The sequence below is a fragment of the Ictidomys tridecemlineatus genome, chromosome 16 (genome assembly GCF_052094955.1).
Source record: "Ictidomys tridecemlineatus isolate mIctTri1 chromosome 16, mIctTri1.hap1, whole genome shotgun sequence".
NCBI classification, from domain to species: Eukaryota; Metazoa; Chordata; class Mammalia; order Rodentia; family Sciuridae; genus Ictidomys; species Ictidomys tridecemlineatus.
The window spans coordinates 26,559,470-26,586,860 of NC_135492.1; the positions used below are offsets into that span (position 1 = coordinate 26,559,470).

At 36.4% G+C, this 27,391-nt stretch overlaps 1 protein-coding gene across 1 annotated transcript in view; it reads left to right on the plus strand.

The window, feature by feature from the left end:
* The window catches only part of LOC144371268 (uncharacterized), a 34,393-nt gene extending 23,825 nt beyond the window's left edge, over positions 1-10,568 (plus strand). The window contains 4 exon segments of the mRNA XM_078033675.1: positions 5,108-5,168; positions 5,748-7,123; positions 7,208-7,612; positions 7,681-10,568. Of these exon segments, the coding sequence (XP_077889801.1) occupies positions 5,108-5,168; positions 5,748-7,123; positions 7,208-7,612; positions 7,681-8,852 (3,014 nt within the window). The 3' untranslated portion in view covers positions 8,853-10,568.
* Positions 10,569-27,391: the final 16,823 nt, after the last annotated feature.

The following is a 27,391-nucleotide window of genomic DNA, read 5'->3' on the forward strand; positions in this document are numbered from 1 at the left end:
TGAGTTCTTTCTTTCTTTTTTTCTCATTTTTTTATTGGTTGTGTAAAACATTACAAAGCTCTTGACATATCGTATTTTATACATTAGATTCAAGTGGGTTATGAACTCCCATTTTTATCCCAATTACAGATTGCAGAATCACATCGGTTACATATCCATGTTTTTACATGATGCCATATTAGTGACTGCTGTATTCTGCTACCTTTCCTATCCTCTACTATCCCTCGTTTCATCCCCTCCCGTCTTCTCTCTCTACCTCAACTACTACAATTCATTTCTCTCCTTGTTTTTTTTTTTTCCCATTCCCCTCACAACCTCTTATATGTAATTTTGTATAACAATGAGGGTCTCCTTCCATTTCCATGCAATTTCCCTTTTCTCTCCATTTTCTTCCCACCTCATTTCTCTGTTTAATGTTAGTCTTTTTCTCCTGCTCTTCCTCCCTGCTCTGTTCTTAGTTGCTCTCTTTATATCTCTTTATATCAAAGAAGACATTTGGCATTTGTTTTTTAGGGATTGGGTAGCTTCACTTAGCATAATCTGCTCAAATGCCATCCATTTCCCTGCAAATTCCATGATTTTGTCATTTTTTAGTTCTGCGTAATACTCCATTGTGTATAAATGCCACATTTTTTTTTTATCCATTCATCTATTGAAGGGCATCTGGGTTGGTTCCAAAGTCTAGATATTGTGAATTGTGCTGCTATGAACATTGATGTGGCAGTATCCCTGTAGTATGCACTTTTAAGGTCTTCAGGGAATAGTCCGAGAAGGGCAATAGCTAGGTCAAATGGTGGTTCCATTTCCAGCTTTCCCAGGAATCTCCATACAGCTTTCCAAATTGGCCGCACCAATTTGCAGTCCCACTAGCAATGTATAAGAGTACCCCTTTCCCCACATCCTTGCCAGCACTTGTTGTTATTTGACTTCATAATAGCTGCCAATCTTACTGGAGTGAGATGGTATCTTAGGGTGGTTTTTATTTGCATTTCTCTGACTGCTAGAGATGGTGAGCATTTTTTCATGTACTTGTTGATTGATTGTATGTCCTCCTCTGAGAAGTGTCTGTTCAAGTCTTTGGCCCATTTGTTCATTGGGTTATTGGGTTTTTTTTGTTTGTTTGTTTGTTTGTTTTAAGAGAGAGAGAGATAGGGAGAGAGAGAGAGAGAGAGAGAGAGAGAGAAGATTTTTTAGAGAGAGAGAAAGAGAGAGTGAGAGAGAGATTTTTTAAATATTTTATTTTTTTAGTTTTTGGGGGACACAACATCTTTGTTTGTATGTGGTGCTGAGGATCGAACCCGGGCCGCACGCATGCCAGGCGAGCGCGCTACCGCTTGAGCAAATCCCCAGCCCAAGAGAAAAGAGTTTTAACATTTATTTATTTTAGTTCTTGGCGGACACAACATTTTTGTTTTGTAGGTGATGGATCGAACCTGGACCGCATGCACACCAGGCGAGTGCGCTACAACTTGAGCCACATCCCCAGCCCTTATTTGTTTTCTTATTGTTAATTTTTTTGAGTTTCCCAGCACCATTTGTTGAGTATGCTATCCTTCCTCCATTGCATGCTTTTAGCCCCTTTATCAAATATAGGATAGTTGTAATTTTGTGGATTGGTCTCTGTGTCCTCTATTCTGTACCATTCATCCACCCGCCTGTTTTGGTACCAGTACCATGCTGTTGTTGTGACTATTGCTCTGTAGTATAGTTTGAACTCTGGTATCACTATACCGCCTGACTCACACTTCCTGCTTAGAATTGCTTTTGCTATTCTGGGTCTTTTGTTTTTCCATATGAATTTCATAATTGCTTTGTCTCTTTCTACAAGAAATGCCCTTGGGATTTTGATTGGCATTGCATTGAAACTATAGAGAACTTTGAGTAATATTTCCATTTTGATGATGTTAGTTCTTCATATCCATAAACAGGGTATATTTTTTCATCTTCTAAGGTCTTCTATTTCTCTCTTTAGGGTTCTGTAGTTTTTATTGTATAAATCTTTCACCTCTTTTGTTAGGTTGATTCCCAAGTATTTTATTTTTTTTGAGGATATTGTGAATGGGGTGGTTGTCCTCATTTCTATTTCATAAGATTTGGTGCTGATATACAGGAATGCCTTTGATTTATGCAAGTTGATTTTATATTTGCTGAATTCATTTATTAACTCTAGTAGTTTCTTTGTAGACCCTGTTGGGTCTGTTAGATATATTATCATATCATCCACAAATAGTGATAATTTAAGTTCCTCTTTTCCTATTTTTATGTCTTTAATTTCTTTCGTCTGTCTAATTGCTCTGGCCAGTGTTTTGAGAACTATATTGAATAGAAGTGGTGATAGAGAGCATCCCTGTCTTGTTCTAGATTTTAGAGGGAATGCCTTCAGTTTTTCCTCCATTCAGAATAGTGCTAGCCTGAGGTTTTGCATATATACCTTTTACGATGTTGAGGTAAGATTCTGTTATCCCTTGTTTTTCTAGTATTTTGAACATAAGGGGATGTTGTACTTTATCGAATGCTTTTTCTGCATCTATCGAGATGATCATGTGGTTTTTTAAGTCTATTGATGTGGTGAATAACATTTATTGATTTCTGTATATTTACCCAGCCTTGCATCCCAGGGATGAATCCTACTTGATCATGGTGCACAATTTTTTTGATATGCTTTTGTAGTCGATTCACCAGGATTTTATTGAGGATTTTTGCATCTATGTTTATTAGAGATATTGGTCTGTAGTTTTATTTCTTTGAAGTATCTTTGTCTGGTTTCAGTATCAGGGTGATGTTGGTCTCATACAATGAATTTGGAAGATCTCCTTCTTTTTCTGTTACTTGAAATAACTTGAAAAGTATTGGTATTTATTCTTTTTTGAAGGTTTTGTAAAACTCCGCTGTATATCCATCTGTTCCAGGGCTTTTCTTGGTTGGTAGTCTTTTAATGGCTTCTTCTATTTTCTCCTTTGTCATTGGTCTGTTTAAATTGTGTGTATCTTCCTGACTCCATCTGGGCAAGTCATATGACTTAAGAAATTTATCGATATCTTCACTATCTTCTATTTTATTGGAATATAGAGTTTCAAAATAATTACTAATTATCTTCTGTATTTCTGAAGTATCTGTTGTGATATTGCCCTTTTCATTCCATATGTTGGGATTTTGAGTTCTCTCTCTTCTCTTCGTTAGCATGGCTAACGGTCTGTCTATCTTATTAATTTTTTCAAAGAACCAACTTTTAGTTTTATCAATTTTTCAATGTTCTTTTATGTTTCAATTTCATTGATTTCCATTCTGATTTTAATTATTTCTTGCCTTCTGCTACATTTGCTGTTGTTTTGCTGTTCTTTTTCTAGGGTTTTGAGATGAAATGTGAGTTCATTTATTTGTTGGTTTTTTCTTTTTTTGAGGAATGAACTCCAGGCAATGAATTTCCCTTTTAAAACTGCTTTCATTGTGTCCCATAGATTCCGATATGTTGTGTCTGTATTTTCATTTATTTGTAAGAATTTTTTGATTTCTTCCTTTATGTCTTCTGTAACCCATTGATCATTCAGTAACATATTGTTCATTTTCCAGGAGATGCAGGATTTTTCCTTCCTTCTTTTATCATTGATTTCCAGTTTCATTCTAAATGATCAGATAAGGTCCATTATATTATCTCCACCCATTTATATTTACTAAGAGTTGCCCTATGGCATAATATATGGTCTATCTTTGAGAAGGATCCATGTGTATCCACATGAGCTGAGAAGAATGTGTATCCACTTGATGATGGTTGATATATTTTATATATTTTGGTTATGTCTAGGTTATTAATTGTGTTATTGAGTTCTACAGTTTCTTTATTCAGCTTTTGTCTTGTGGATCTGTTCATAGGAGAGAGCGGTGTGTTGAAGTTACTGGTAATTATTGTGTTGTGGTCCATTTGACTCTTGAACTTGAGGAGAGTTTGTTTTAAGAACGTTGCAGGACCATTGTTTGGTGCATACATATTGATAATTTTTATGTCTTGTTGGTGGATGGTTCCTTTTAACAGTATATAGTGGCCTTCTTTATCCCTTTTGATTAAATTAGGTTTGAAGTTGATTTTATTCGATATGAGTATGGCAACTCCTGCTTGCTTCAGAGGACCATGTGAGTTGTATGATTTTTCCCAGCCTTTCACTTTCAACCTGTGTATGTCTTTTCCTGTCATGAGTCTCCTAAAGGCAGCATATTGTTGGATTCGTTTTTTTATTCAAGGTTACTATCCTTTGTCTCTTTATTGGTGAATTTAAGCCATTAATGTTTAAGGTTACTATTGATCTATTGTTTGTTCTTCCAGACATGCTTATTTATGTATTTATTTTAATATGGCTCGTTATTCCTTTTTGGTTATATTTTTTGTTCTTTTTTATACTGGGTTACCTCCCAATGTTAGTTTTGGGTGCTGTTTTTCAATTCCTCTTCTTGTAGTGTTTTGCTCAGAATGCCTTGCAGTGCTGGTTTTCTGGCTGCAAATTCTTTTATCTTTTGTTTATCATGGAATATGTTAATTTCATTGTGAAATCTGAAGCTTAATTTTGCTAGATACAGTATTTTTAGTTGGAATCCATTATTTTTCAGCATTTGAAATACGTTGTTTCAGGATCCTGTTGCTTTCAACGTCTGTGATAAAAAATAAGCCATTAACCTAATTGGTTTACCCCTGAATGTAATCTGCCTTCTTTCTCTCATAGTTTTTAATATTCTCTCCTTGTTCTCTGTGTTGGATATCTTCATAATTATGTGTCTTGGAGTTGTCTATACATTTGTGGGATATTTCAGATCTCAGTGACCTTTGAGGATGTGGCTGTGAACATCACCAAGGAGGAGTGGGCTTTTCTGGATGCTTCCCAGAAGATCCTTTACAGAGATGTGATGCTGGAAGTCCTCAGAAACCTGGCTTTTATAGGTAATAATGATGGTTTTAAAATTAATCAAATCGAGAACTCATGTTTATTTTGCTCATTTATGTAGAAGGTGAAAAGGAAATCAGTTGATGAATTATTGAAGCATAAATGGCACCTACAATTTGGCCAAGCATTTCTAGGTCCTAAATATTCATAATGATTATTATGTTGTCTCATTTTAGGAAACAAGTGGGAAGACCAGACCACTGAAGATCAGATTGAAAACTGTGGAAGAAACCTAAGGTAACTGTAGGTTTACTCACAAGAGGAATTCGTGAGGGAATCTGAGAACTGTCATATAATTTTTAAAGCAAACCAACCGAAGAAGTATGCATAATTTGAAATGTATTTATTCTTATAATATTTTTTTTATCAGAAATACATACTTATCTCTAACAGGTATTCAGTCTTTTCAAAGTATTTGACATGCAAAAAGGACTATGAAATTGCATATGTGAATATGACTATGTGAATAATAGCCATAGAGAAGCTGTGTTGGAAAGGATTGTTTCCTTTTAATCTCTTTATTTTCAGGCAACTTTAACAAGTCAGAAAATCTAGCCTTTATGTGATGTTGGTAGAAATTTAAAGACCTATAAAAAAATAGAAAACTGTGAATGAGTTAGGTATCAATTATGTGCTGGTCACTTCTTCTTCAAAGAAGTCCTATGGTAAACTTCAAACTTTCCCTACAGAATAGTGTGGGGAAACCTTCAAATTGATTCCAATTTTTAACCAAACAAAGACAAATTTTAATAGATTAAATCCATGTGACTTCATTTTGTGTGCAAATGATTTCATATGTCCTTCTTTCCTTCATAGGCACATCACATCTCACTCTGGACACAAATACTATAAGCGTGAAGAATATGAAGAGAAGCCATGTGAATTTAAACAATATAGGAAATCTCTGGTTTCTCTCAAAAGTGTTGACACACAAATGTTGTTACAAACTGAATATAGACCATATGAAAGTACAGTATGTGGAAAAGTCATCAGTTGTTCCAATGACATTCAAAGACATGAAGAAACTCATACTGGGGGGCAACCCTATGAATGTCAACAATGTGGTGAAGCCTCTTCTTCTCTCCCAGGTGTTCAAAGACACATGATAATACACAGTGGAGATAAACCTTTTCAATGTGAGGTATGTGGGAAAGGCTTTCATTTCTCCTCTTTATTTAGAAGATATGAAAGAACTGATTCTGGAGAGAAATTTTATGAATGTAAACAAGATGGTCGAATCTTTATTTCACAGATAAGTCTTCAAAAGCACAATGTCACACACAGAGGGAATGCACATTTCAAATGTAAGGTATGTGGGAAAGACTTTGCTTATCCCAGATTACTTAGAATACATCAGAAAACACATACTGGAGAGAAGCCCTATGAATGTAAGCAGTGTGGCAAAGCCTTTGCTAGATCTGGTGACCTTCACATACATGAAAGAACTCATAGAGGAGAGAAGCCCTATGAATGTAAGCAGTGTGGGAAAGCCTTCACTCAGTCCTCTCACCTTCACTCACATGAACAAACTCATACTGGAGAGAAGCCCTATGAATGTAAGCAGTGTGGCAAAGCCTTTGCTAGATCTGGTGACCTTCACATACATGAAAGAACTCACACTGGAGAGAAGCCCTATGAATGTAAGCAGTGTGGCAAAGCCTTTGCTACATCCCGTCAGCTTCATATACATGGAAGAACACATACTGGAGAGAAGCCCTATGAATGTAAACAATGTGGAAAAGCCTTTGCTATATCCTATAAACTTAAGAGCCATGAAAGAACACACACTGGAGAGAAGCCCTATGAATGTCAACAATGTGGCAAAGCCTTTGCTAGATCTGGTGACCTTCACAGACATGGAAGAACTCATACAGGAGAAAAGCCCTATGTATGTAAGCAGTGTGGAAAAGCCTTTTCTACATTCCATCAGCTTCATGCACATAGAAGGACACATACTGGAGAGAAGCCTTATGAATGCAAACAATGTGGAAAAGCCTTTGCTACATCCTCTAAGCTTCGTGCACATGGAAGAACACATACTGAAGAGAAGCCTTATGAATGCAATCAATGTGGAAAAGCATTTGCTATGTCCTATCACCTTAACAGACATGGAAAAACACACACTGGAGAGAAGCCCTATAAATGTAAGGAGTGTGGAAAAGCCTTTACTAGATCTAGTTACCTTCAGAATCATGGAAGAACACATACTAGAAAGAAACCCTTTGGATGTCAACAATCTGGAAAAACATTTGCTTCATCGCATCATCTTCACATACATGGAAGAATGCATACCGAAGAAAAGCCTTATGAATGTGAAAAATGTGGAAAAGCCTTTACTGCTTCCGCTTACCTTCAGATACATGAACGAACTTATACTGGAGAGAAGCCCTATGATTGTAAGCAGTGTGGCAAAGCCTTTGCTACATCTAGTAAACTTCAAATACATAGAATAGTGCATACTGGAGAGACACTCTACGAATGTAAGCAGTGTGGCAAAGCCTTTGCTAGATCCAGTGAACTTTAAATACATGGAAGAGTGCATCCTGGAGAGAAGCCTTATTAATGTAAGCAGTTTGGCAAAGCCTTTGCTAGATCTGGTGACCTTCACAGACATGAAAGAACTCATAGTGGAGAGAAGCCCTATGTATGTAAGCAGTGTGGCAAAGCCTTTGCTACATCCTGTCAAGTTCATGAACATGGAAGAACACATACTAGAGAGAAGCCTTATGTATGTAAGCAGTGTTGAAAGCCTTTGCTAGATCTAGTCATTTTCAGATTCATGGAAGAACACACACTGGAGAGAAGCCCTATGAATGTAAACAGTGTGGAAAAGCCTTTTCTAGATCTAGTCACCTTCAAATTCATGGAAAAACACACAATGGAGAGAAGCCCTATGAATGTAAGCAGTGTGGAAAAGCATTTGCTACATCTAGTTGTCTTCAGATTCATGGAAGAACACATACTAGAAAGAAACCCTTTGCATGTCAACAATGTGGAAAAACATTTGCTTCATCCCGTCATTTTCGCATACATGGAATAATGCATACCGGAGAAAAGCCCTATGAATGTATACAATGTGGAAAAGCTTTTACTGCTGCCTCTTACCTTCATATACATGAACGAACTCATACTGGAGAGAAGCTCTATGAATGTAAGCAGTGTGGGAAAGCCTTCACTGAGTCCTCTCACCTTCACTCACATGAACAAATTCATACTGGAGAGAAGCCCTATGAATGTAAGCAGTATGGCAAAGCCTTTGCTAGATCCAGTGAACTTAAAATACATGGAAGAGTGCATACTGGAGAGAAGCCCTATGAATGTAAGCAGTGTGGCAAAGCCTTTTCTAGATCTGGTGACCTTCACATACATAAAAGAATTCATAGTGGAGAGAATTCCTATGTATGTAAGCAGTGTGGCAAAGCCTTTACTACATCCTGTCAGCTTCATAAACATGGAAAAACACATACTGAAGAGAAGCCCTATGAATGCAAACAATGTGGAAAGCCTTTGCTACATTCTATAAGCTTAAGAGCCATGAAAGAACACACACTGGAGGGAAGCCCTCTGAATGTAAAGAATGTGGAAAAGCCTACACTACTGCCTCTTACCTTCAGATGCATAAACACACTCATACTGGAGAGAAGCCCTATGAATGTAAGCAGTCTGGCAAAGCCTTCACTCAGTCCTCTTACCTTCACTCACATCAACAAACTCATACTGGAGAGAAGCCCTAATAATGTAAGCAGTGTGACAAAGCCTTTGCTAGATCCAGTGACTTTCACAGACACGGAAAAATGTATAATGGAGAAAAGCCCAATGAATGTCAACAATGTGGAGAAGCCTTTGCCACATCTTGTCTGCTTCACACATGTGAAAGAACATATACTTCATAGAAGTCATATGCATGAAAACAATTGGTAAACTCTTCTGTTATTACTGTTTCACTCATATACATGTAGGAAGTTTACTGGAGAAAAATCCTTTGAATGTGAAATATGGTAAATCACATTTCATATCATCCTCAAAGACAAGAGAGACTCACACAGCTGAAAATGTGTGTGTGTGTGTGTGTGTTTGTGTGTGTGTGTGTGTGTTTGTGTGTGTGTGTGAATGTGTGTGTGTGTGTGTGTGTGTGTGTGTGTGTGAGAGAGAGAGAGAGAGAGAGCAAAGGATCAATCGATCCACTGGGGATTTAGCCTGGTGGTGCTCTACCACTGAGCTACATTCCAGTTCCTTTTTACTTTTTATTTTGATACAGGGAGTTGCTGAGTTTCTTAGGGTCTTCCTAAGAAGCTGAGGCTAGCCTCCAACATTGATTCTTCAGAATCAGCCTCTCGAGTCTGAGGAATTAAAGGCATACACCAAACTTCCAACTGAATAACTCTTTAAATGTGAAAAATATCACAAATCTTTCCATTGTCCCTGTTGCCTTCAAAGCCATTTCACTCACATTGAAAAAAAATCCCTCTGAATTTGGGGGATTTGCTACATTCTGTCAGCTTCATTTCCTTTCTTATATATGAAAACATTCATGCAGAGAAGCCCTGTGAATGTGAGAAATGTAGGAAATCTTCTAGTTTTCTCATTTTTTTCCTAAGGACTGGGAATATTGTTTTGGAATAAAAAGAATAAATCCTATGCAAGTAAGAAATATAAAGGTTTCAGCTGTTCTAGTTTTTTTCAGTTGTATGAAAAGACTCATAGTGTAGAAAATGCTGAGGATAAGCCATATGGGGATGTATTCAGCTTTGAGAGTTTTCTCCAAAGGCACAAAAGAATTCACATGTTAAAATCCCCTTTCTATCTTTAAAAATTGCAGTAACACTTTCAACTGTCCAGGTCCCTTTGAACAGCATTTAAGAAATCACACTGGGAAAAAGCCCTTTATGTAGAAATGTGGTGAGAACTTTGCTTGTTTCAGATCTATTTGAATTTTTTCAGACATGAGGAAAATTTTATTTTATTTCATTTTATTTATTTATTTTGAGATAACCACTGTAGCTGTGTGACAATGGTGTGTGCCTTCATTTCTTTTTTTTTCTTTTTTTTTTAAAGTACTCAGAGAGTACTTTAAAATACTCCCCTCCAACCCAGGGTACTGGGTTGAAGGGGAGTATTGCATCAGCATGAAGATTTGAAAGCAACATGTTTCTCTGGGTTAAATCTCTCTTATTGTTAGATTCCATTTTTCCGTATTTTAAGTCTTTTGTGTCTAATGTTTCATTACATATTGTATATGTTAGTTTAGGCCTCTCTACTCCAGCCTTTGGTACAGATTGGTGAAATGGCTCTTCTGAACTTCTTTCCTCTCTTTCTTAGTTCAGATTTCACCCAGGAGTGCTCTAGCACTGAGTTTCTCCACAGTCCTTTTAATTGTTATTTTTTGAGATGGGGTGAGGGTGGCAGCTGGGACCATAGGGATGTGTCTGTGTACCCTGCAGCTGGCATCTTCCTTTTGCTTGATTGCTTATTGATCTATTGATGACTCTGGGACCATCACTCTTGTCACTTGTGCTTGTTATAAGGCTCATGTATTGTGCTGTATGTAGGCACATTAAAGAGAATTATAAAACAATGTCATTTGTGTATATTGTTTAGAGAGGCGCTTTCTCAAAATATATTTTGCCCTATACTTGAGTTGCTTTCTCTTTTCTTTTCCCAGTCCTGGGGACCAAATCCTTCCTTGTGCATGCTAGTCAGGCATTCTAGCACTGAACGCTTTGTAGCTCAGGTGGTGAATTTGCTGCAGCTGTGAGTGTGGACCCCACAAATAACCACATCAGCAGATGTAGCTCTGCAGGTGTTTCTTCCACAATTGCAGCTGATCTCTTCCTTTTTAAAGGTCTTTTATACCAGTGAATTTTTTTAAAAAAACTACATCCAATTTAGGTTTTCTCCCCATGAATAATACTTAGGTGGAATATGCCAGAAAACCCAGGCTTGATTTTTCTCTGTGTTTTAGAGTACCTCAGTAGCCCTGGAAAAAATTGTGTGATGGTTTTCTTAACACACACTACATGACCAAAGGCTTGGTAAGGAGCATCCCATTCTGGTGTCCTAATATAGCGGCTCTCCCTTCTCCTCCAAATAATCTTAAATAAGCTTCTTAGGAGACCTTCACCATAATTTTCTTTCAACAGAATGTCAGAAAATGATTTTGCAAAGATCTCAATGTGGGTTATAACACAGACTTCTGCTTTTGTGGCAAAGCTTGGAATACCTCTGACTAATCTTACAAGTGGTACACAAAGCACTTTCTGTGAACTAATCAAAACAACAACAACAACAACAAAACCTTTATGTATACCAATACATAAAATATTAACCTCCATCCGTGTCCCACTAGATGTAAATAAAGATCAATGAAATTCCAAGCAGTGAACCATAAAAATTTAAGTGATACCCCTCAGAACCTAATCAATGTGCTCCTGGAACATTCCTTGGGTGTCTAGCCTCATGTGCCCTACATCACTAATAAAGCTACAGCCTCCAATCAGGTTATATTGTGCAGTACTTGCTGTGGAGTGGGCTGTTTCTGCTCAGGCTAAAGGATTCAGTTACCTGTCCCAATGATTCAAAGCCTCCTGAGCAAAACCTCACCCACAACCTATTCAGGTGTCATGGATCATGTGTGATTATTGGTAAGAGTTCCTTACATACTTGTGTCCAAATGTTGAAGTTTGCCAACATGCCAAAGATGGGTTGATTGTCACTTCTATCTCTGTTCCAGCCTTTTGCTGTGTCTTAGTGCTCATTTGGAAAGGAAGGCAAATAGAGTGTGCTGTGGCCCTTCTGTTTTTGATAAATACAGCATAAGCCATCCAGTAAAACTTCATCTTTAAAAGGTAGTTTTGAACGCTTCCCAAAATTTCCAAAAACTTTCTTTGCAGCCAATGAGTCGGTGTGGCAATTTCCTAGTTTTACAACTTTGATTTAGAAGAAATATTGAATAGAGGTGTGTGATCACTTGATGCAGTCTGGACTTCTATGTAATAAATCCATTTGCCAAAGGCAGTAGTTGCAGGCTTGCTCCTTGGCAGTGTGAGGGACTGGAGTGAATGCAGCTGTCCTGGGGTGTGGGCATTGTTTGTAGGAGTTCAGTCTTGGTGAGTACATCAGTGTAGGAATCAGACTTATAGAAAGGCTACAGAATCTCCTGACAGAACCTGCCTGTAGCTTTTGGACAGTAGTGTTGTCATGTGAGCTGGCAGGTAGGTGGCTACCTTCTGATGGATTTGGGTTTGTAGCTAAGCAAATAGTGAGAATGTACAATGATTAAATGAGAATTAAAATATTTTTTGTCATACCAAAGACATAATTTGGGGGCCAGTCATAATAACAAGTAACCTCTTTGACCTTGAACCACATATTTTCCTTCATGTATGCATTTTCTCACAAACTTTTGTAGTGTGATGCTTATGTGGAACAAACTGAGATAAAATGGAGAGGTTTATTTAATGGTGCAGTGTACTAGTAGTTTTAAAGACTTGCAGCAGGCTTAGATTCCAATATTGTTCAAATTTTATGAAAGACTCTGAAATTCTCAAATTCTTGAGAATCTTCAGGTGCTTTGGCATACACCTGAAGTACCAGTGGCTCAAGATTCTGAGGCAGGAGGATTATGACTTTTTTTCACTTTTTTTAAGGAGAAAGAATTTTTTAATATTTATTTTTTAGTGTTCAGTGGACACACCATCTTTATTTTATTTTTATGTGGTGCTGAGGATTGAACCCAGCACCCCATGCATACCAGGTGAGCACGCTACCATTTGAGCTACATCCCCAGCCCATCTTTTCATTTTTTAATAAAATTTTATATATATATATATATATATATATATATATATATATATATATATATATATATACACATTTTTTTCCCTAAGAATCAAACTTAGTTTCTCCCACATGCTAGGCACATTGTCAACCACTGAGCCACAACCTTAGCCCAAGGGTTGTGATTTGAAAGCTGGCCCCCCTGGATAACAAGGAGTAAAGAACTCAGTGAGGCCCTGTGTCTAACAAGTAACTCAAAATAATAAATGAAAACAAGACTAGGAGGTGGCTGAGTGGTTGAGTGTCACTGAGTTCAGTTCGCAGTATAACCAAGAAAAATGAATTAGAAACCAAGTTTTAATAAACCATATGATGGGTGGATGGGCTTGTCCATTATATTGTTTTCTTCTTTGGATTCTCAGGCATGGTTTATTAATTCAGGAACTCTGTAAAATTCACCAATTCAATTAAAATCAAGTGTATGATTTTTAAAAAGTAATGATATTGCAAGGTCCATGAGGAGCAGCTTTCTGCTCTGGGAACCCTCTGTAATTGGTAGTCATCACAAGTGGCCATAATGTCCTTATCATAAAGAGTTTGTGAAAGCTTCTATTTTTCAGGAGTCTCTGAAGGTGCTAAACGTGCCTGTCTTTTCAGAGATTTTGGTGGAGGAATTCCATATGGAGGTCTCTGATTTATAGATGATGTCATTGAGGAGCTCAAATGAAACTGATAAATAAAGAACAAATTACCACCTGGTCCAGTGCAGTCTAAAAGGTGTCAGATTTTCCTGTCTTTAAGGAATGTCAAGCAACCTTGGAGGAGGATGTCAGCAATTTACGATGTGCTCCTGCAAAAAACGTGATGCTGTGAGTCTCTGCTCAGGTCATTTGTGAAAAGCTGATGAGTAGTTTGAGAATTTATTTGGTCCTGTTAGTGATAAGGACAATTTGCATTAGAATGCTATTAAAATAGAGAAAACAAATATTAGCCAATTCTAAGGCCAAAATATATACCAGTTGTTGATGAGATAGGATTAGTAACTTTCATTATATTTGGAATTGGGTATGGATACTTACAGACGGGACCAGATCATCAAAGTAGCAGTAATCTACCCAAGGCTAATGTTGAGATAGAGAATATCTGTATTTCTGTAGTTAGGTATTTTATTTTTTCCTCTGTTATTATCAGTGACTATGTTTAAACATTTCAGGATGCCCAGAGAGAACTCTGATTTTTTCATATTTAATGAGTTAGAAAATGTTAGACTATTAAATATTCTGAGAAGCACATTAGATTTTATAAGAATTTTTAGTTTTCATGTACCTTGTTTTAACATATCAAAAAACATATGAAGTGATTTAATTAGAGATTGATGGTTTTTACTTATTTATTTTTGCTACTGGGGATTGCTGTGACAAGTGTGGCCAAACTAGCATATTCTGTCAGGGTTTGATAGGACATTGGAAGAAATAAAGAGTCACACACGCAGAAGATGCAACATCTGGGATCAGGTGGAGCAATGCTCTATGATGGAGCAGCAGGTCTAAAGAATTATACCAGGAGGGCTGGGGATGTGGCTCAAGTGGTAGCATGCTTACTTGGCGTGTGTTCGGCACTAGGTTTGATCCTCAGCACTACATATAATTAAAATACAAGATGTGTCCACAAAAAATTAAAAATATAAATGAACATATATTAAAAATTATCTCTCTAAAAAAAAAGGAAAAAAGAATTACACCAGCAATCTTTATTTTGTATCTTTCATTGATCATATTAAAGACTATGTAAGCATTATTCTTTGTATTTATGAAAGTTACAAACTTAGCAACAGTATGCAGCTATTTTCTCAGTTACATTCTATAGTTGAAATGTGCAATGTTAAGAGCACCCTGCAGCTCTCAAGAAAGTCCATCCTTTAAAGTTTTTTTAAAGCTTCTTTTAAAACAGTGGAACTGGTGAACCATGTGGTTGACTTAGCAAGGAACTTTGTGCCTGAGAATAAGGTCAAAGCTGAAAAGTCTCCCACAACAGAGTCTCCCTAAAGGAGAGCATTGCCATAGCAACCAGGCATCCTATACTTTTGCATAGAAACTTTTCCAGTCACCAAGCATGCCACTGCCATTAAGTCATTAGAGACCTCCATCTCAGACACTTGTCTCCCAATCACTGTCACTGGTCTCCACAGGGGATTGAACACAAGGCTGCTTTACCACTGAGCTACACCCTCACCAAGGCTCCCCCTCTTTTCTCTTTCTTGAGACAGTGGTGGACTCGGTTGCCCAGGATGACCTCACACTCATCTAAAAATGAAGCAATGTGGTCTCTGAACCTTTACCCCAATGGCAGTCACATTTGCTGGGAACTCAGCCGAAGTGGTTCAATTAAAGTAATAACTTTGGTGGGGAGGGGGCGGCTCCGCCCCTCTGCAGGCCGCTGGGCCTGATCTATATTGCAGGCAGGGGGGGAGGAGGGGGGGCAGGGAGGGCTTGCCCCTCAGCAGGCCGCTGGATGTGTTCTGCTGGTGGGTTGCACGTCCACCTACACTGCAGGAGTTTGGGGCAGCTCTGCCACTCAGCAAGTTGCTTGGCTTGACCTGCCCAGTGGGTCCCAGGTCCGACTGCCTTGCTGGTGCATGGGAAGGGGGTGGCTCTGCCCCTCAGCAGGCCACTGCGCCTGATCTGCCAGTGGTCACAGTTCCGCCTTATATTTGATAAAGGGGCTATAAGCATGCAATGGAGAAAGGATAGCATCTTCAACAAATTGTGCTGGGAAAACTGGAAATCCATATGCAACAAAATAAAACTGAATCCCTTTCTCTCGCCATGCACAAAAGTTAACTCAAAATGGATCAAGGAGCTTGATATCAAATCAAAGACACGGCATCTGATAGAAGAAAAAGTTGGCTATGACCTACATACTGTGGGCTCAGGCTCCAAATTTCTCAATAGGGCACCCATAGCACAAGAGTTAACATCTAGAATCAACAAATGGGACTTACTCAAACTAAAAAGTTTTTTTCTCACCAAAAGAAACAATAAGAGAGGTAAATAGGGAGCCTACATCATGGGAACAAATTTTTACTCCTCACACTTCAGATAGAGCCCTAATATCCAGAGTATATAAAGAACTCAAAAAATTAGACAATAAGATAACAAATAACCCAATCAACAAATGGGCCAAAGACCTGAACAGACACTTCTCAGAGGAGGACATACAATCAACAAGTACATGAAAAAATGCTCACCATATCTAGCAATCAGAAAAATGCAAATCAAAACCACCCTAAGATACCATCTCATTCCAGTAAGATTGGCAGCCATTATGAAGTAAAACACCAATAAGTGTTGGCGAGGATGTGGAGAAAAGAGTACACTTGTACACTGCTGGTGGGACTTCAAAATGGTGAGGCCAATTTGGAAATCTGTATGGAGATTCCTGTTAAAGCTGGGCATGGATCCACCATTTGACCCAGCTATCGACCTTCTTGGACTATCCCCTGAGTACCTTAAAAGAGCGCACTATAGGGATACGGCCACATCAATGACTATAGTGGCATAATTCACAATAGCTAGACTGTGGAACCAACCTAGATGCCCTTCAGTAGATGAATGAATAAAAAAAAATGTGGCATCTATACACAATGGAGTATTACGCAGCACTAAGAAATGAGAAAATCATATAATTCGCAGGGAAATGGATGGCATTAGAGCAGATTATGCTAAGTGAAACTAGCCAAGCCCTAAAAAACAAATGCCAAATGTCTTCTTTGATATAAAAAGAAAAACTAGGAGCAGAACAGGAGGGAAGAGCAAGAGGAAAAGACTAAAAGTAAACAAAGACGAATGGGGCGAGAGAAAGGAAGAGAGAAGGGAAAACATATGGAAATAGTAGGAGACCTTCAATGATACACAAAATTATAAGAGGTTATGAGGGGCAAGGGGGAGGGAAAAAAGGGAGAGAATTGAACAACAGCAGAGGAGGTAGACAGGGAAGATGGGAGGGGAGGGGAGGGGGGATAGTAGGAGATAGGAAAGGTAGCAGAATACAACAGTCACTAATATGCCATTATGTAAAAATGTGAGTATGTAACAATTGTGATTCTGCAATCTGTATTTGGGGTAAAAATGGGAGTTCAAAACCTAACTGAGTCAAATGTATGAAAGATGATATATTATGAGCTCTGTAATGTTTTGAAAAATTAATAAAAAAGGGAAAAAAAGAAAATTAAAAAAATAAGTAATAACTTTGGAATTCTATGGGATGGGACTACTGTTTCCAATCCATTCTACCAGGCCTGGTAGAAATTTGCAAGTCAATTTTTATGTCTCCAGATCATAAGAAAAAATATTTTTTTCATATTTTCACCGATGTATCAATATCAACAGACCCTAAGTACTTGGTAATAAGGGCAGGAGTTATGGGAAACTTGTTGGAATTGTGTGGATCCATCCTGCCTTCTGATTTGTCTTCCTATTTTCTCTCTCACTCCTTTTAGTAAAAGGGGTTCTTAACCACTAAGCCACATCCCCAGACCTTCTTTCATCCCCATGACAGTAGAATGCATATATATATATATATATATATATATATATATATATATATATATATATATATATACACACTTTGGTATATCATACTTGTACATGTTGCAGAATCATATTAGTCATGTAGTCAAATATATATTCATCCAGTAATGATGTCTGTTTCAATCTACTACTATCTTTCCTATTCCCACATTCCTCTTCCCTCTCTCCCATCACTTTCCTCAACCTAATGTAAGATAAAGTGATTCTGCCCCAATGCCCCCTCCCTCCTGAATTAGCATCAGCATAATAGAGAAAACATTTGTCTTTGATTTTGCGAGACTGGCTTATTTCACTTAGCATGATATTCTCCAACTCCAACCATTTACTAGAAAATGCCATAATTTTATCCTACTTTCAACCTGACTAATATTCCATTGATTATATATACCACATTTTCTTTAAACATTCATCTTTCGAGAACCACCTAGGTTGGTCCATAGTCTAGCTATTGCAAGTTGAGCTGCTATAAACATTCATGTGACTGCTGAGGAGGTCATACATGTGAAAATATTTTTTAAAACAACAAGTTGCTGAGCAGGAGAGAATATTTTACATTACATATTTAATTATTTCATAGTATTCAGAGTATAAAATGAACTCTAGTGACTCCATAATAAAATGATCAACAAATTAAAAAATGAATTCCGAGTTCTGAACCCCTCAGATATTTCTGCTACTCTTTATGGTGTTTTTTGAGAATGATCTTCAAAATGCTAATTGTTACTTTTTGCTCCCAGTCATCTGGAAGTTTCTAGAGAAAGTTTCTAGTCATCTGCACTAGGCCTAAGTTCCAGTGGTTTTGCTAACTTCTGTTGGTGGAAGAATTGCTTCTCTCTTAACTTATTTATAAGTATCAAAGGGGAAAATTAAACAAACAACCGATAGACTCAACAATATTTCAGCACTTTCTGAGCTCTGTCCTACCATTGTTCATCCCAGTAATAATTCCAGGCCTTCCAGTTTTTTTCAGAAGTAGTTTTTCCATGTACTGAGCATCTAAAATTAGTGACTTCTGTTTCAGGGAGTATATCCTAAACATCCAATTTCTATAAGCAACAGAGACTGAGCATGTGCAAATATTCATACATTACAAATAGTTGGATTTGCATTGTTTGTAACTACTTCCAAAAACTAAAATTTGCAGCAGTAGTGTTAAAATTGTATTAGAAATCACAGATTTCTGTTTCACCACAGAAAATACAGTACACTCTTCTCCTAGCTACTTGACAGCCTGGAATATAACACACTTGCCTCAGAAATTTAATGCATCAGTCAAATGAAAACTTTCCTTCACAATAAGAAGTCTTGTCAGAATGCGTATGATAAAAATCTGAAAGGTAGGGGCTGGAGTTCTGGCTCAGTTATAGAGTGCTTACCTAGCACATGGGAGGCACTGTGTTCAAGCATCAGAACCACATAAAAACAAATAAAGAAAATAAAAGATATTTGTCTATATGACTAGTAAATAAATAAGTAAAATATTTAGAAGTAAAAAACAAAAATCTGAAAGTTAGTAGGTAATCCAGAGCATATGAGCATGAATGTAAAGATTCACTTGTAGAAATGCTGGTGAGAATATAAATTGAGTAAAGCTATTTTTGAAAATGGTATTAAGGTTCTTCAATAAGTTAAAATAAAAATGTCATATGATTCAGTAGTAGTAATTCTGGGTATGTATCTAAAAAAAATTGGAGTCATTAAATCATAGAAAAGACTATAGTTTCATTGTAGTATTTTTTACAGAACCTGGTAAAAGACCTGAAGTACCTTTAAGGTAAATGGTAGGTTGGGCATGGTGCCACATACCTGTATTCCCAGCAGCATGGGAGGGTGAGACAGGAGAATCATGAATTTAGAGCCAGTCTCAGCAAATCAATGAGATCTTGTCTGTAAACAAAATATAAAAAAGGAGCTAGTGATGTAGCTCAGTGGTTGACTAGCTCTGATTTCAACACACAGCATAATAAATAAATAAATAGGCTCAACACATTGACCCTATGCTATATTTTTCAAGAAGCAATTTACTTGCACCCTTTCTGGATTAACTGGAAAGAATGTGTTACATTCTTTAACAAATTATTATCTGCAGAAGAAATACAGTTTCAAAATAATGTTTGCAAGTGGAACACAAGTTACACTAAAGGGGAGACTTTCGTGATCTTGTTAAAGACCAGATTGTGGAACTCAGGGAAATAAAGATAATTCCTACTAAGCATAAAATCTGCAAGAGTTTATGATTAAGAATTCAATTATAAATCATGAACATAAGGCTAATTAACCTAAAGTTTTCATGGCACTGGATACTTGAGAGTTTGATATTATCCTGCTGTCAGTCTAAAGTCAAGAAGTGTACCTTTGCAGGATGCTTTAGAATCTTTTTTTAGATCTCTAATGAAATTGGAGAAAAAGAGAGCCATACTCTTCTCTTTACAGAGAGGACACATTCTCTCTTTTTAAAGTGTCACCTTTTTCTTCCTTCTCATCACATCATTGTGTCTGCTTTTTTCCTCATGTGAAATGCTTACAAAGAGAAAGCAAAATCTATAAACTGTCATCTAGTTCTTGGAGGAAAAATTAGAAATACTGCATCCATTTGAAATATAGCATAAAAATAGTTGATAAGGCAAAGAGGGAATGCTGGCATTAAAATTGTGAACAGAGATGAGTGCAGTGGTGCACTCCTGTAATCCCAGGGTCTTGGAAGGCTGAAGCAGAAGAATCGTGAGTTCCATGCCAACTTCAGCAAGGGAGAAGTGCTAAGCAAATCAGTGAAACCTCTTTCTTTAAATAAAATACAAAATATTGCTGGGGATTTGGCTCAAGGGTCGAGTGAGCCAATAAGTTCTAGAATGACTTGTTTTCCAGTGACAATAAATTGACCCATTATAGGCTGGAACTCAAGATTCAATCACAAGTTCTACAGAAGTCATATTGAAAATAGCTGGTGTCTTATAGATAATGTGGTTAAGTTGTTCCTGCACCCTCTGTCTGATAGGGTCACAGCATGGGAGATGCCGTGGCAGAGCTACACCATTTCGAAACTGAAACCGTGTGGAGGGTTAAATGTATTGTTTATGATACTCATAATATGGAAAATAGGGTATACATCAATCAATAATAAAAGTACATGTTGACGGAAATGGCAGGAAAATTTCCAAAATGAGACTAAAGATACAATTAAGACATGCCTAGAGATGTGTTTTAAAATCTCTCAGGATTAAAACAATAGTGTTATTCCTCAAAAATTTATGAAGAAAAGCTTACAAATCTCAAGGTTCTTGAGAAAAACTTAACAATTTGCACTAAGCCCCACATTCTAAATCTATAATCTGTGCAACATACATTTCCCCGTACTAACAGGCCCTCCTTTGCCTTACACAGGAATTCATAAAAATGGGAAACACATTGTTAATATTAATGGTAAATGGGTTGTGTTGAAGAGCCTGCTCTTTTGTTAAAGATTACAAAAACATACAAATAATTGTATTTTGAAAAAGTATCAAAGAAAGTCTTAAAAGAAAGCAGTTAAATAGGTCATATGAAAAAAAATTACCTTTTAAATTAAAAATAGAATAATATAAAATTAATATACATAAATTTTGGAAGCACTTCAGAAAAGTGCTTTTAAGTAATAGGCTTTAACTAACTTAAGTGTTTTATTGGAACTTTAGAAGTAAGAAATCTTACCTATAATCATAGGTATGCTTTAAAGTTAAAGGTTAATGATATACTTATCTGTATGCTTTAAAATTAAAAGCTAATAATAGGTCAAGGTACATGTAGTCGAGATGTGTAGTCTAGCACTTATTGATTGAGGTGAAAATGTAAAAGCTTAATCGTGATTGGCAAAGGTTACAGGAAAATATTTTAAACAATGTACTCGATATCTTAGGTAATTAATATATATCTGAAAATATTGCACTTTTCTGAAGTATTAATTAATTATTATTAATGTATGTATATTAATTAATTCTATTAATTAATATACATACATTTTCCAAAATGTATGTATATTAATTAATATATATCTGAAAATATTTAACTCTTAAAAATTATGTAAGTCAAAGAAATTTTGAGCTTTGAAGCTATCCATTAACTACATGAAAAAACACTTGTAAATAATGTTTAAAAATAAAGGCCCTCTAGGGGCAGCGAGTACTTCTGAAGGCTGCTCATAACTTGCAGCTATAGTCCTGTCTCCTCTTCTTTCACCTAAGCCACTTATCCTTAAGAATCCCTGGATCTCTGGTAGCTAGGGCTTGACCTAAACAATGGAGATTTAATTTTTTTTCTTTTAAAATTAATGTTGAGTTTGTTAATGGGCTGTATTGAAATATATATAAAATCTGTGATTTGTGCTCATATTCTCATAGTACCCCTCATAATCCTACCACTATGCTCAAGGCAAAATTGCAAATAAGTCTGTTTTTAATTGCTTATATTTCAGAGTCTAGAGATCTGGCCCCCTCCATCTCTTTTTCATTTTTATCATTAATACTAGAAACTTTAAATATTATTTGTACTTTTCAAGTACAGCATAAGGTGTGTAGAAATGGCGGGTATATTTTTGACTGGTCTTCTAAAATTGACAAAAGGCAGTTATGCAAGGGTAATGCCATGAATCCTGGAAGATTTGTTAGTAGCATCCTTACTTTCAGGGAAGGTGGCATTGAGAAAAATGTTTGGCGCTTAATTGCTGCCTCAGAATTCTTACATTTTACTGACAAAGCTTTACCAGACTTTGTAGGCAAGAACTGTAACAGGAAGGTTCTTGCTACAGCTTATGGGCCTGTGTTCAATCTCCTTATGTTTTAATTACAGGAAATGTAAAAGTTAAAAGGGAAGATGATAGATATCTTGTAACATGTAGTAAATGTAATTTAACTAATTATATCACCAGAAATAATAGAGAAAAAGGAACGATGATGCTCCATCAGCCCTCCTTTATTACCAGAAAATATTTCAGAGCCATGGTAGGCTGATGCTGCTTTTCAAGTCTTACAACAAATACACGCCCAGCTAGCAAGACCTAAGTGTGCTCTTGGACTCATAATGGTGAGAGTTGTTCCCTTAGTTTTTTTTATTGCATCCATGGTGACAGCTTTGATGGCCTTACCTCAAATATTCAACATGCACATTTTCTTAATTATTTGACTCAAAATACTTCCAAGGCTCTTCACAATCAAATAAATGTTAATGAAAGGATTGAGACCAAGCTAAATGCCTTAGAGACTGCTGTCATGAATATAGATAATGAACTTTCCACTTTGAAATTCAAGGAAAGACTTAAATATCATGCTAGCTATAAGTATGTGTGTGTTACTGCTCCAAAATGCAATGCTTCTTAGTGGTATTGGAAGAAGCTTCAAAACCATTTGTTGGCTATTTGGCAGAAGAATGCTTGGATCTTTTGGAGCTGCATCATCACATTCAAGATACAAAAATGTAAGATTGATTTTTCAGATCCTAATTTTTAGCTGATCAAATACTTAGAGTTAAACAGCTTTAACCCTGGAAAACATTCTTAAACACTCTGCATGGTATATCTTTGTATTGTTCTCATTGCTACTTATTCTCTCTTGTGTTGTAATTGCAGGATGTTGTGCCCCTAGAAGAAGAATTCAGGGACTCAAAATAATGACCCATCAACTGCTTTTTCAAAGAAAGAAGGACGGATATGTGGGAAGCTCTTCTGAGTAACCCATGCCTTCCAGTCCTTAAGCAGGAGGCTCTGACCAGTCACTACATTTGTGGTGACTTGGGCATTGTCCCAGCTCAGATAGAGAGGGGGGTCTTCAGATGTAGGCATTATTCATGAGGATTTATTTACCCTCATGGTCCTTGTAACCCTGCCCCTCTGGCCTTTTTTGAATAAAACTTTCTAAGAACAAGAGTCCTCCAATGAAAGCTCTCTTCTGAATGTGGTCACTTTCTCACCAGCCTCTCATGACTTTCTCTTGCCCTCCCTTTTGGGGAGCCTGAGGCCAAGAGCAAAGAAGAAGTCCTGAAGCTTGTGTAAAGGTAAAGTGTGACTATGTTATTTGGTGTTCCTGGAAATTCACATGAGTGCCCTTAAGTTCAGCTGACTTTGCAGGTCCGGGGTGGCAATTTATAACTGCGTGGGCAACAATTTGCCTGACCTGCATGGGCAGCAATTTGTAACTAGTGTTCAGAGGGATTACACAGACACACACGCACACACACACACACACACACACAGACACACACACACACACACACACACACACACACACACACACACACTGCTTATATTTTTTAAGAGTAAAAGCTGAAGCAAAAATGCCTCTGAGATTACTAGATACCCACAAAAAGAAAAGATGTATTTGGATACGTACCTCACATCATGTACAAAAGTAAAATTAAAAAAGGATCAAAGTTCTTTGTGTAATAGCTAGAAGCATAAAAGTCATAAAAACAGTTGAGGAAATTTTCATAACTTTGGGTGTGGTTTTTGCTATATAATATTTGTATTTATTTTATTCACGCCACTCATATAGAATAATCCTCGTTTAAAAGTTGTATGATTCATGTCAAAATAAACATTAATGTTATTTGTAACTGAAATTCAAAAATAAAAAATAAAATTTAAAAATGTAGCTCAGGGGTAAAGCACCCCAGAGTTCAATTTCCAGTACCGACAAATAATTAATAAAGGAACAAAGACATTTCTCAATGTAATAGGCTTAATCTTGACTCTTTTAACACTTCTGTGAGTTCGGTGAAAATGAGAACCTTTTTTATAATAATTCATAATTTGTTAAAAATATGCCCACAAAATTATAAGATTTCTCTTTTTGTTGACTCAACAATACATTCATGACTACATGAAGAAGCTACAAGTATACAGATGTTATTTGGGGTCAGAAGGTAATTAGTTAATATTATTTCTTTTATAGCCCTTCAGCTAATATGATTCCACACAATGCTATGGATCATTTGGCTCTAGAGGAATAATCTTTACTCTTGAGAAATTTCAATTTTAGTTAAGTCTATAGATGAAGAAAAATGTATGTCCAGGTTTGACTTCTACAAGGTAAATGTGTTTGGACTTTTTCAGATAGAAGTCCCCATTGGGAACAGTGAAATTTCAAATAGTATATACGGAAGGCTAGATGAAGTCTATAGTTTAAGAAAACATATTGGCTAAATTATAAATATATTTTTCTTTACCCTTCACAAAATTTATTATGCCACATCATAAAGCTCATATCTAAAATTCTGTAGATACTTTCTAAATATGTGGCATTATAAGCAGTATCTTTTGGCACCTGCCTCTAATCCCAGCAGTTTGGGAGGCTGAGGCAGGAGGATCACATGTTCAAAGCCAGACTTAGCAATTGGGCTCTAAGTAAAATTTTTAAAAGGGCTGGGAATCTTGCTCAGTAGTTAAGCTCCCCTGGGTTCAATCTGTAAGGATCCGGCGAAATGTTGGAGGAAGAGACCACAAGAGACTGTCTTATGCAACAGCAGAAGGAAGGGTTTATTTGGAGAGCAGCATGCTAGGGCTCTCTCTATAGCAAAAAGAGATAGAGCTCTGAGAACAGCTTAAGCAGAGTTTATATACTTTTCTTGGAGAGAGCAGGGAGGGAAGTTTCATTTTGTAGTTTGGCAGTTGGGGACAGCTCATTCTGGGAACAAGATTAACAAACAGTTCACAGTTGGGGACAGCACATTCTAGAAACAAGATTAGCAAACAGTTCTTAAGATTTCAACAATGTTTTGTTAAGCATATAGAAAAATGGAGTGACAAGTACCTATTTTAATAACCTTTCAAATCCCTTTTACCAAAAAGAAACAAAGAAAATTTGTCTTTACTAAGAATCTATTGTTCAATGCAGGATCCTGAGATTTTTACATGTTTTCTGCTAAGAATCTTGTAGTTTAAATTCTCATATTTACACTTTTCTTTCATTTAAAATTAATTGTGAAAAGTGTGAAATAGTGTTTGAGATTGTGTTCCAAGTTTTATATGGATCATTGTTCCAGATGATTTGAAAACATTTTTTCTGTAATGTCTTGGCATTCTCCTTGAAAAATAATCGACCATAAATATAAGGATCTATTTCTAAATTGTATTCTTATTTCTTTTTGCAGTAATGAATTTGAATCTAGGAACACTCTACCACTGAGATATATGCCCAGTTCATTTTTTTTTTTTTTTTGGTTTTGAGACAATATCTTGTTATGTTCTCAATGGTGACCTAAAATTGTCAATTATCCTTCCTCAGTCCCCTGAGTTGCTGGTACTATAGGCATCCACAACCATGCCTGGCAATATTATTCCATTTAATCATTTTGTAAGCGTGACTCAGTACTGATTACAGTAACATTTTAAAAATAGCTTTGTGAAGATGTACTATATATACATAATAAAGGATCTCTGCTTACTATTTTAACACATATGCCACATCCACTGATGAAATCCCTTTCTCATTTCCCAATTCCACTCTTTAACCTTTAAAAATCACCAACCTAAGTTCAGGTTTAGCCTCCCCCACATGCAGGACAGCATGCAGTGTTTGTATTTCTGTGTCTGGTTTTATTTCATTTTACCACACTATCCTCCAATTTCACCTAATTGTTGCAGGTTGCAGGATTTGATTTTTATGAATGTATGCCTAGATATATGCCATATTTTCTTTATCCATATGTCCCAGAATTCCTAGGCGATTCCATACCATTTTAACTGGGAAGTGCCTCAATAAAGATGGGCATCCAGTTATCAGATGAGTGTTTTATTGTTTTCATTACATACCCCCAAGTGGAATACCTGAATCACAAGGTAATTCTATTTTAGTATTATTTAGTTGAGATACTGAAGATTTAACCAAAGCCTCATGTGCTTGGCAAACATTTGACCATTAGACTACATGACAGTGCCTTATTTTTATTATTATTATTATTATTATTATTATTAATAATTTATTTTGAGAGACCATTACATTAAGTTTCTTTAACTTCATAGCACATTCAGGATCCTCCTACTGTAGTCTCCCAAGTTGCCTACTTTACAGGCATTTATCACCATTTCTGGCTTCCAGCATATTTCTTTTTTATTGGAGACAGAGTTTTGCCCTCTTTGACCTTGAACTTGCACAAGTTGGCCTTAAACTTGTAATCCTCTCCTTTAGCTTCTTAAATATATGGGATTAGTTGTGTGCCATGATCCCAGCTATTGTTAGTTTTTTGAGTAGTATGCATAGTTTTTTATATCAGCTACCCAATTTATTTGCACACACCCATGCATAAGTGTTGATTTTTCTCCACATCAACATCAGTGGTTTTCACATTTCTCAGTTATCCATTTTGACTGGGATGAGATGATACCTCATGTATTTTTTTTTCTTGTGGTGCTGGGACTGAATTCAGGGCTTGTGCATGCAAGGTAAGCACTCTACCAACTGAGCTATTTCCCCAGTCTTCCACATTGTATTTTTGATTTGCATTTTTCTGAAGGCTTATTATATTGAGCATTTTTCTATATGTTTACTGGAACTTTTTGTTTCTTCTTTTGAAAACTGTCTACTTTATTTGCCTACTTTTAAAAGGCATTACTTATTTTTTGATTGCTTGTTTAGTTTTATTATTTTTGTGTTCTTTATGTATTCTAAATATGAAGCTTGTATCAAATGCATACTGGGCAAAGAGTTTCTCCCATTTTATAGAGTTTCCACTTTTTTTCTTTGCTATAAATCAGGTTTTTAGTTTAATGCCATTTTTATTTTATTTATTCATTTTTTGATTTTGAAATTATTTCCAAAACATTTGTTGTTTTTACCAGAGCTTAAATTGCTTTCTCTTGTTTATTTTGTAGTTTTACATTCAGGTCTTTTACCCCTTTTGAATTAATTTTGAAAAGGGTGAGGAATCAGGATTCTCTTTCTTTAGAACTGAAACTTTATACTGAGCTTTAAAATTGGGGAGTCTTTCAATTTTGTTCTTTATATTTTTCTTGAAGAAAACCTATAGTTCATATTTGAGGTTGACTGAACTTCTATGTTCACTTTAGGCTTACCATTCCATCTTTTTCAAAAATGACATGTGGGAATTTTGGTAAGGTTTACATTGGTATGT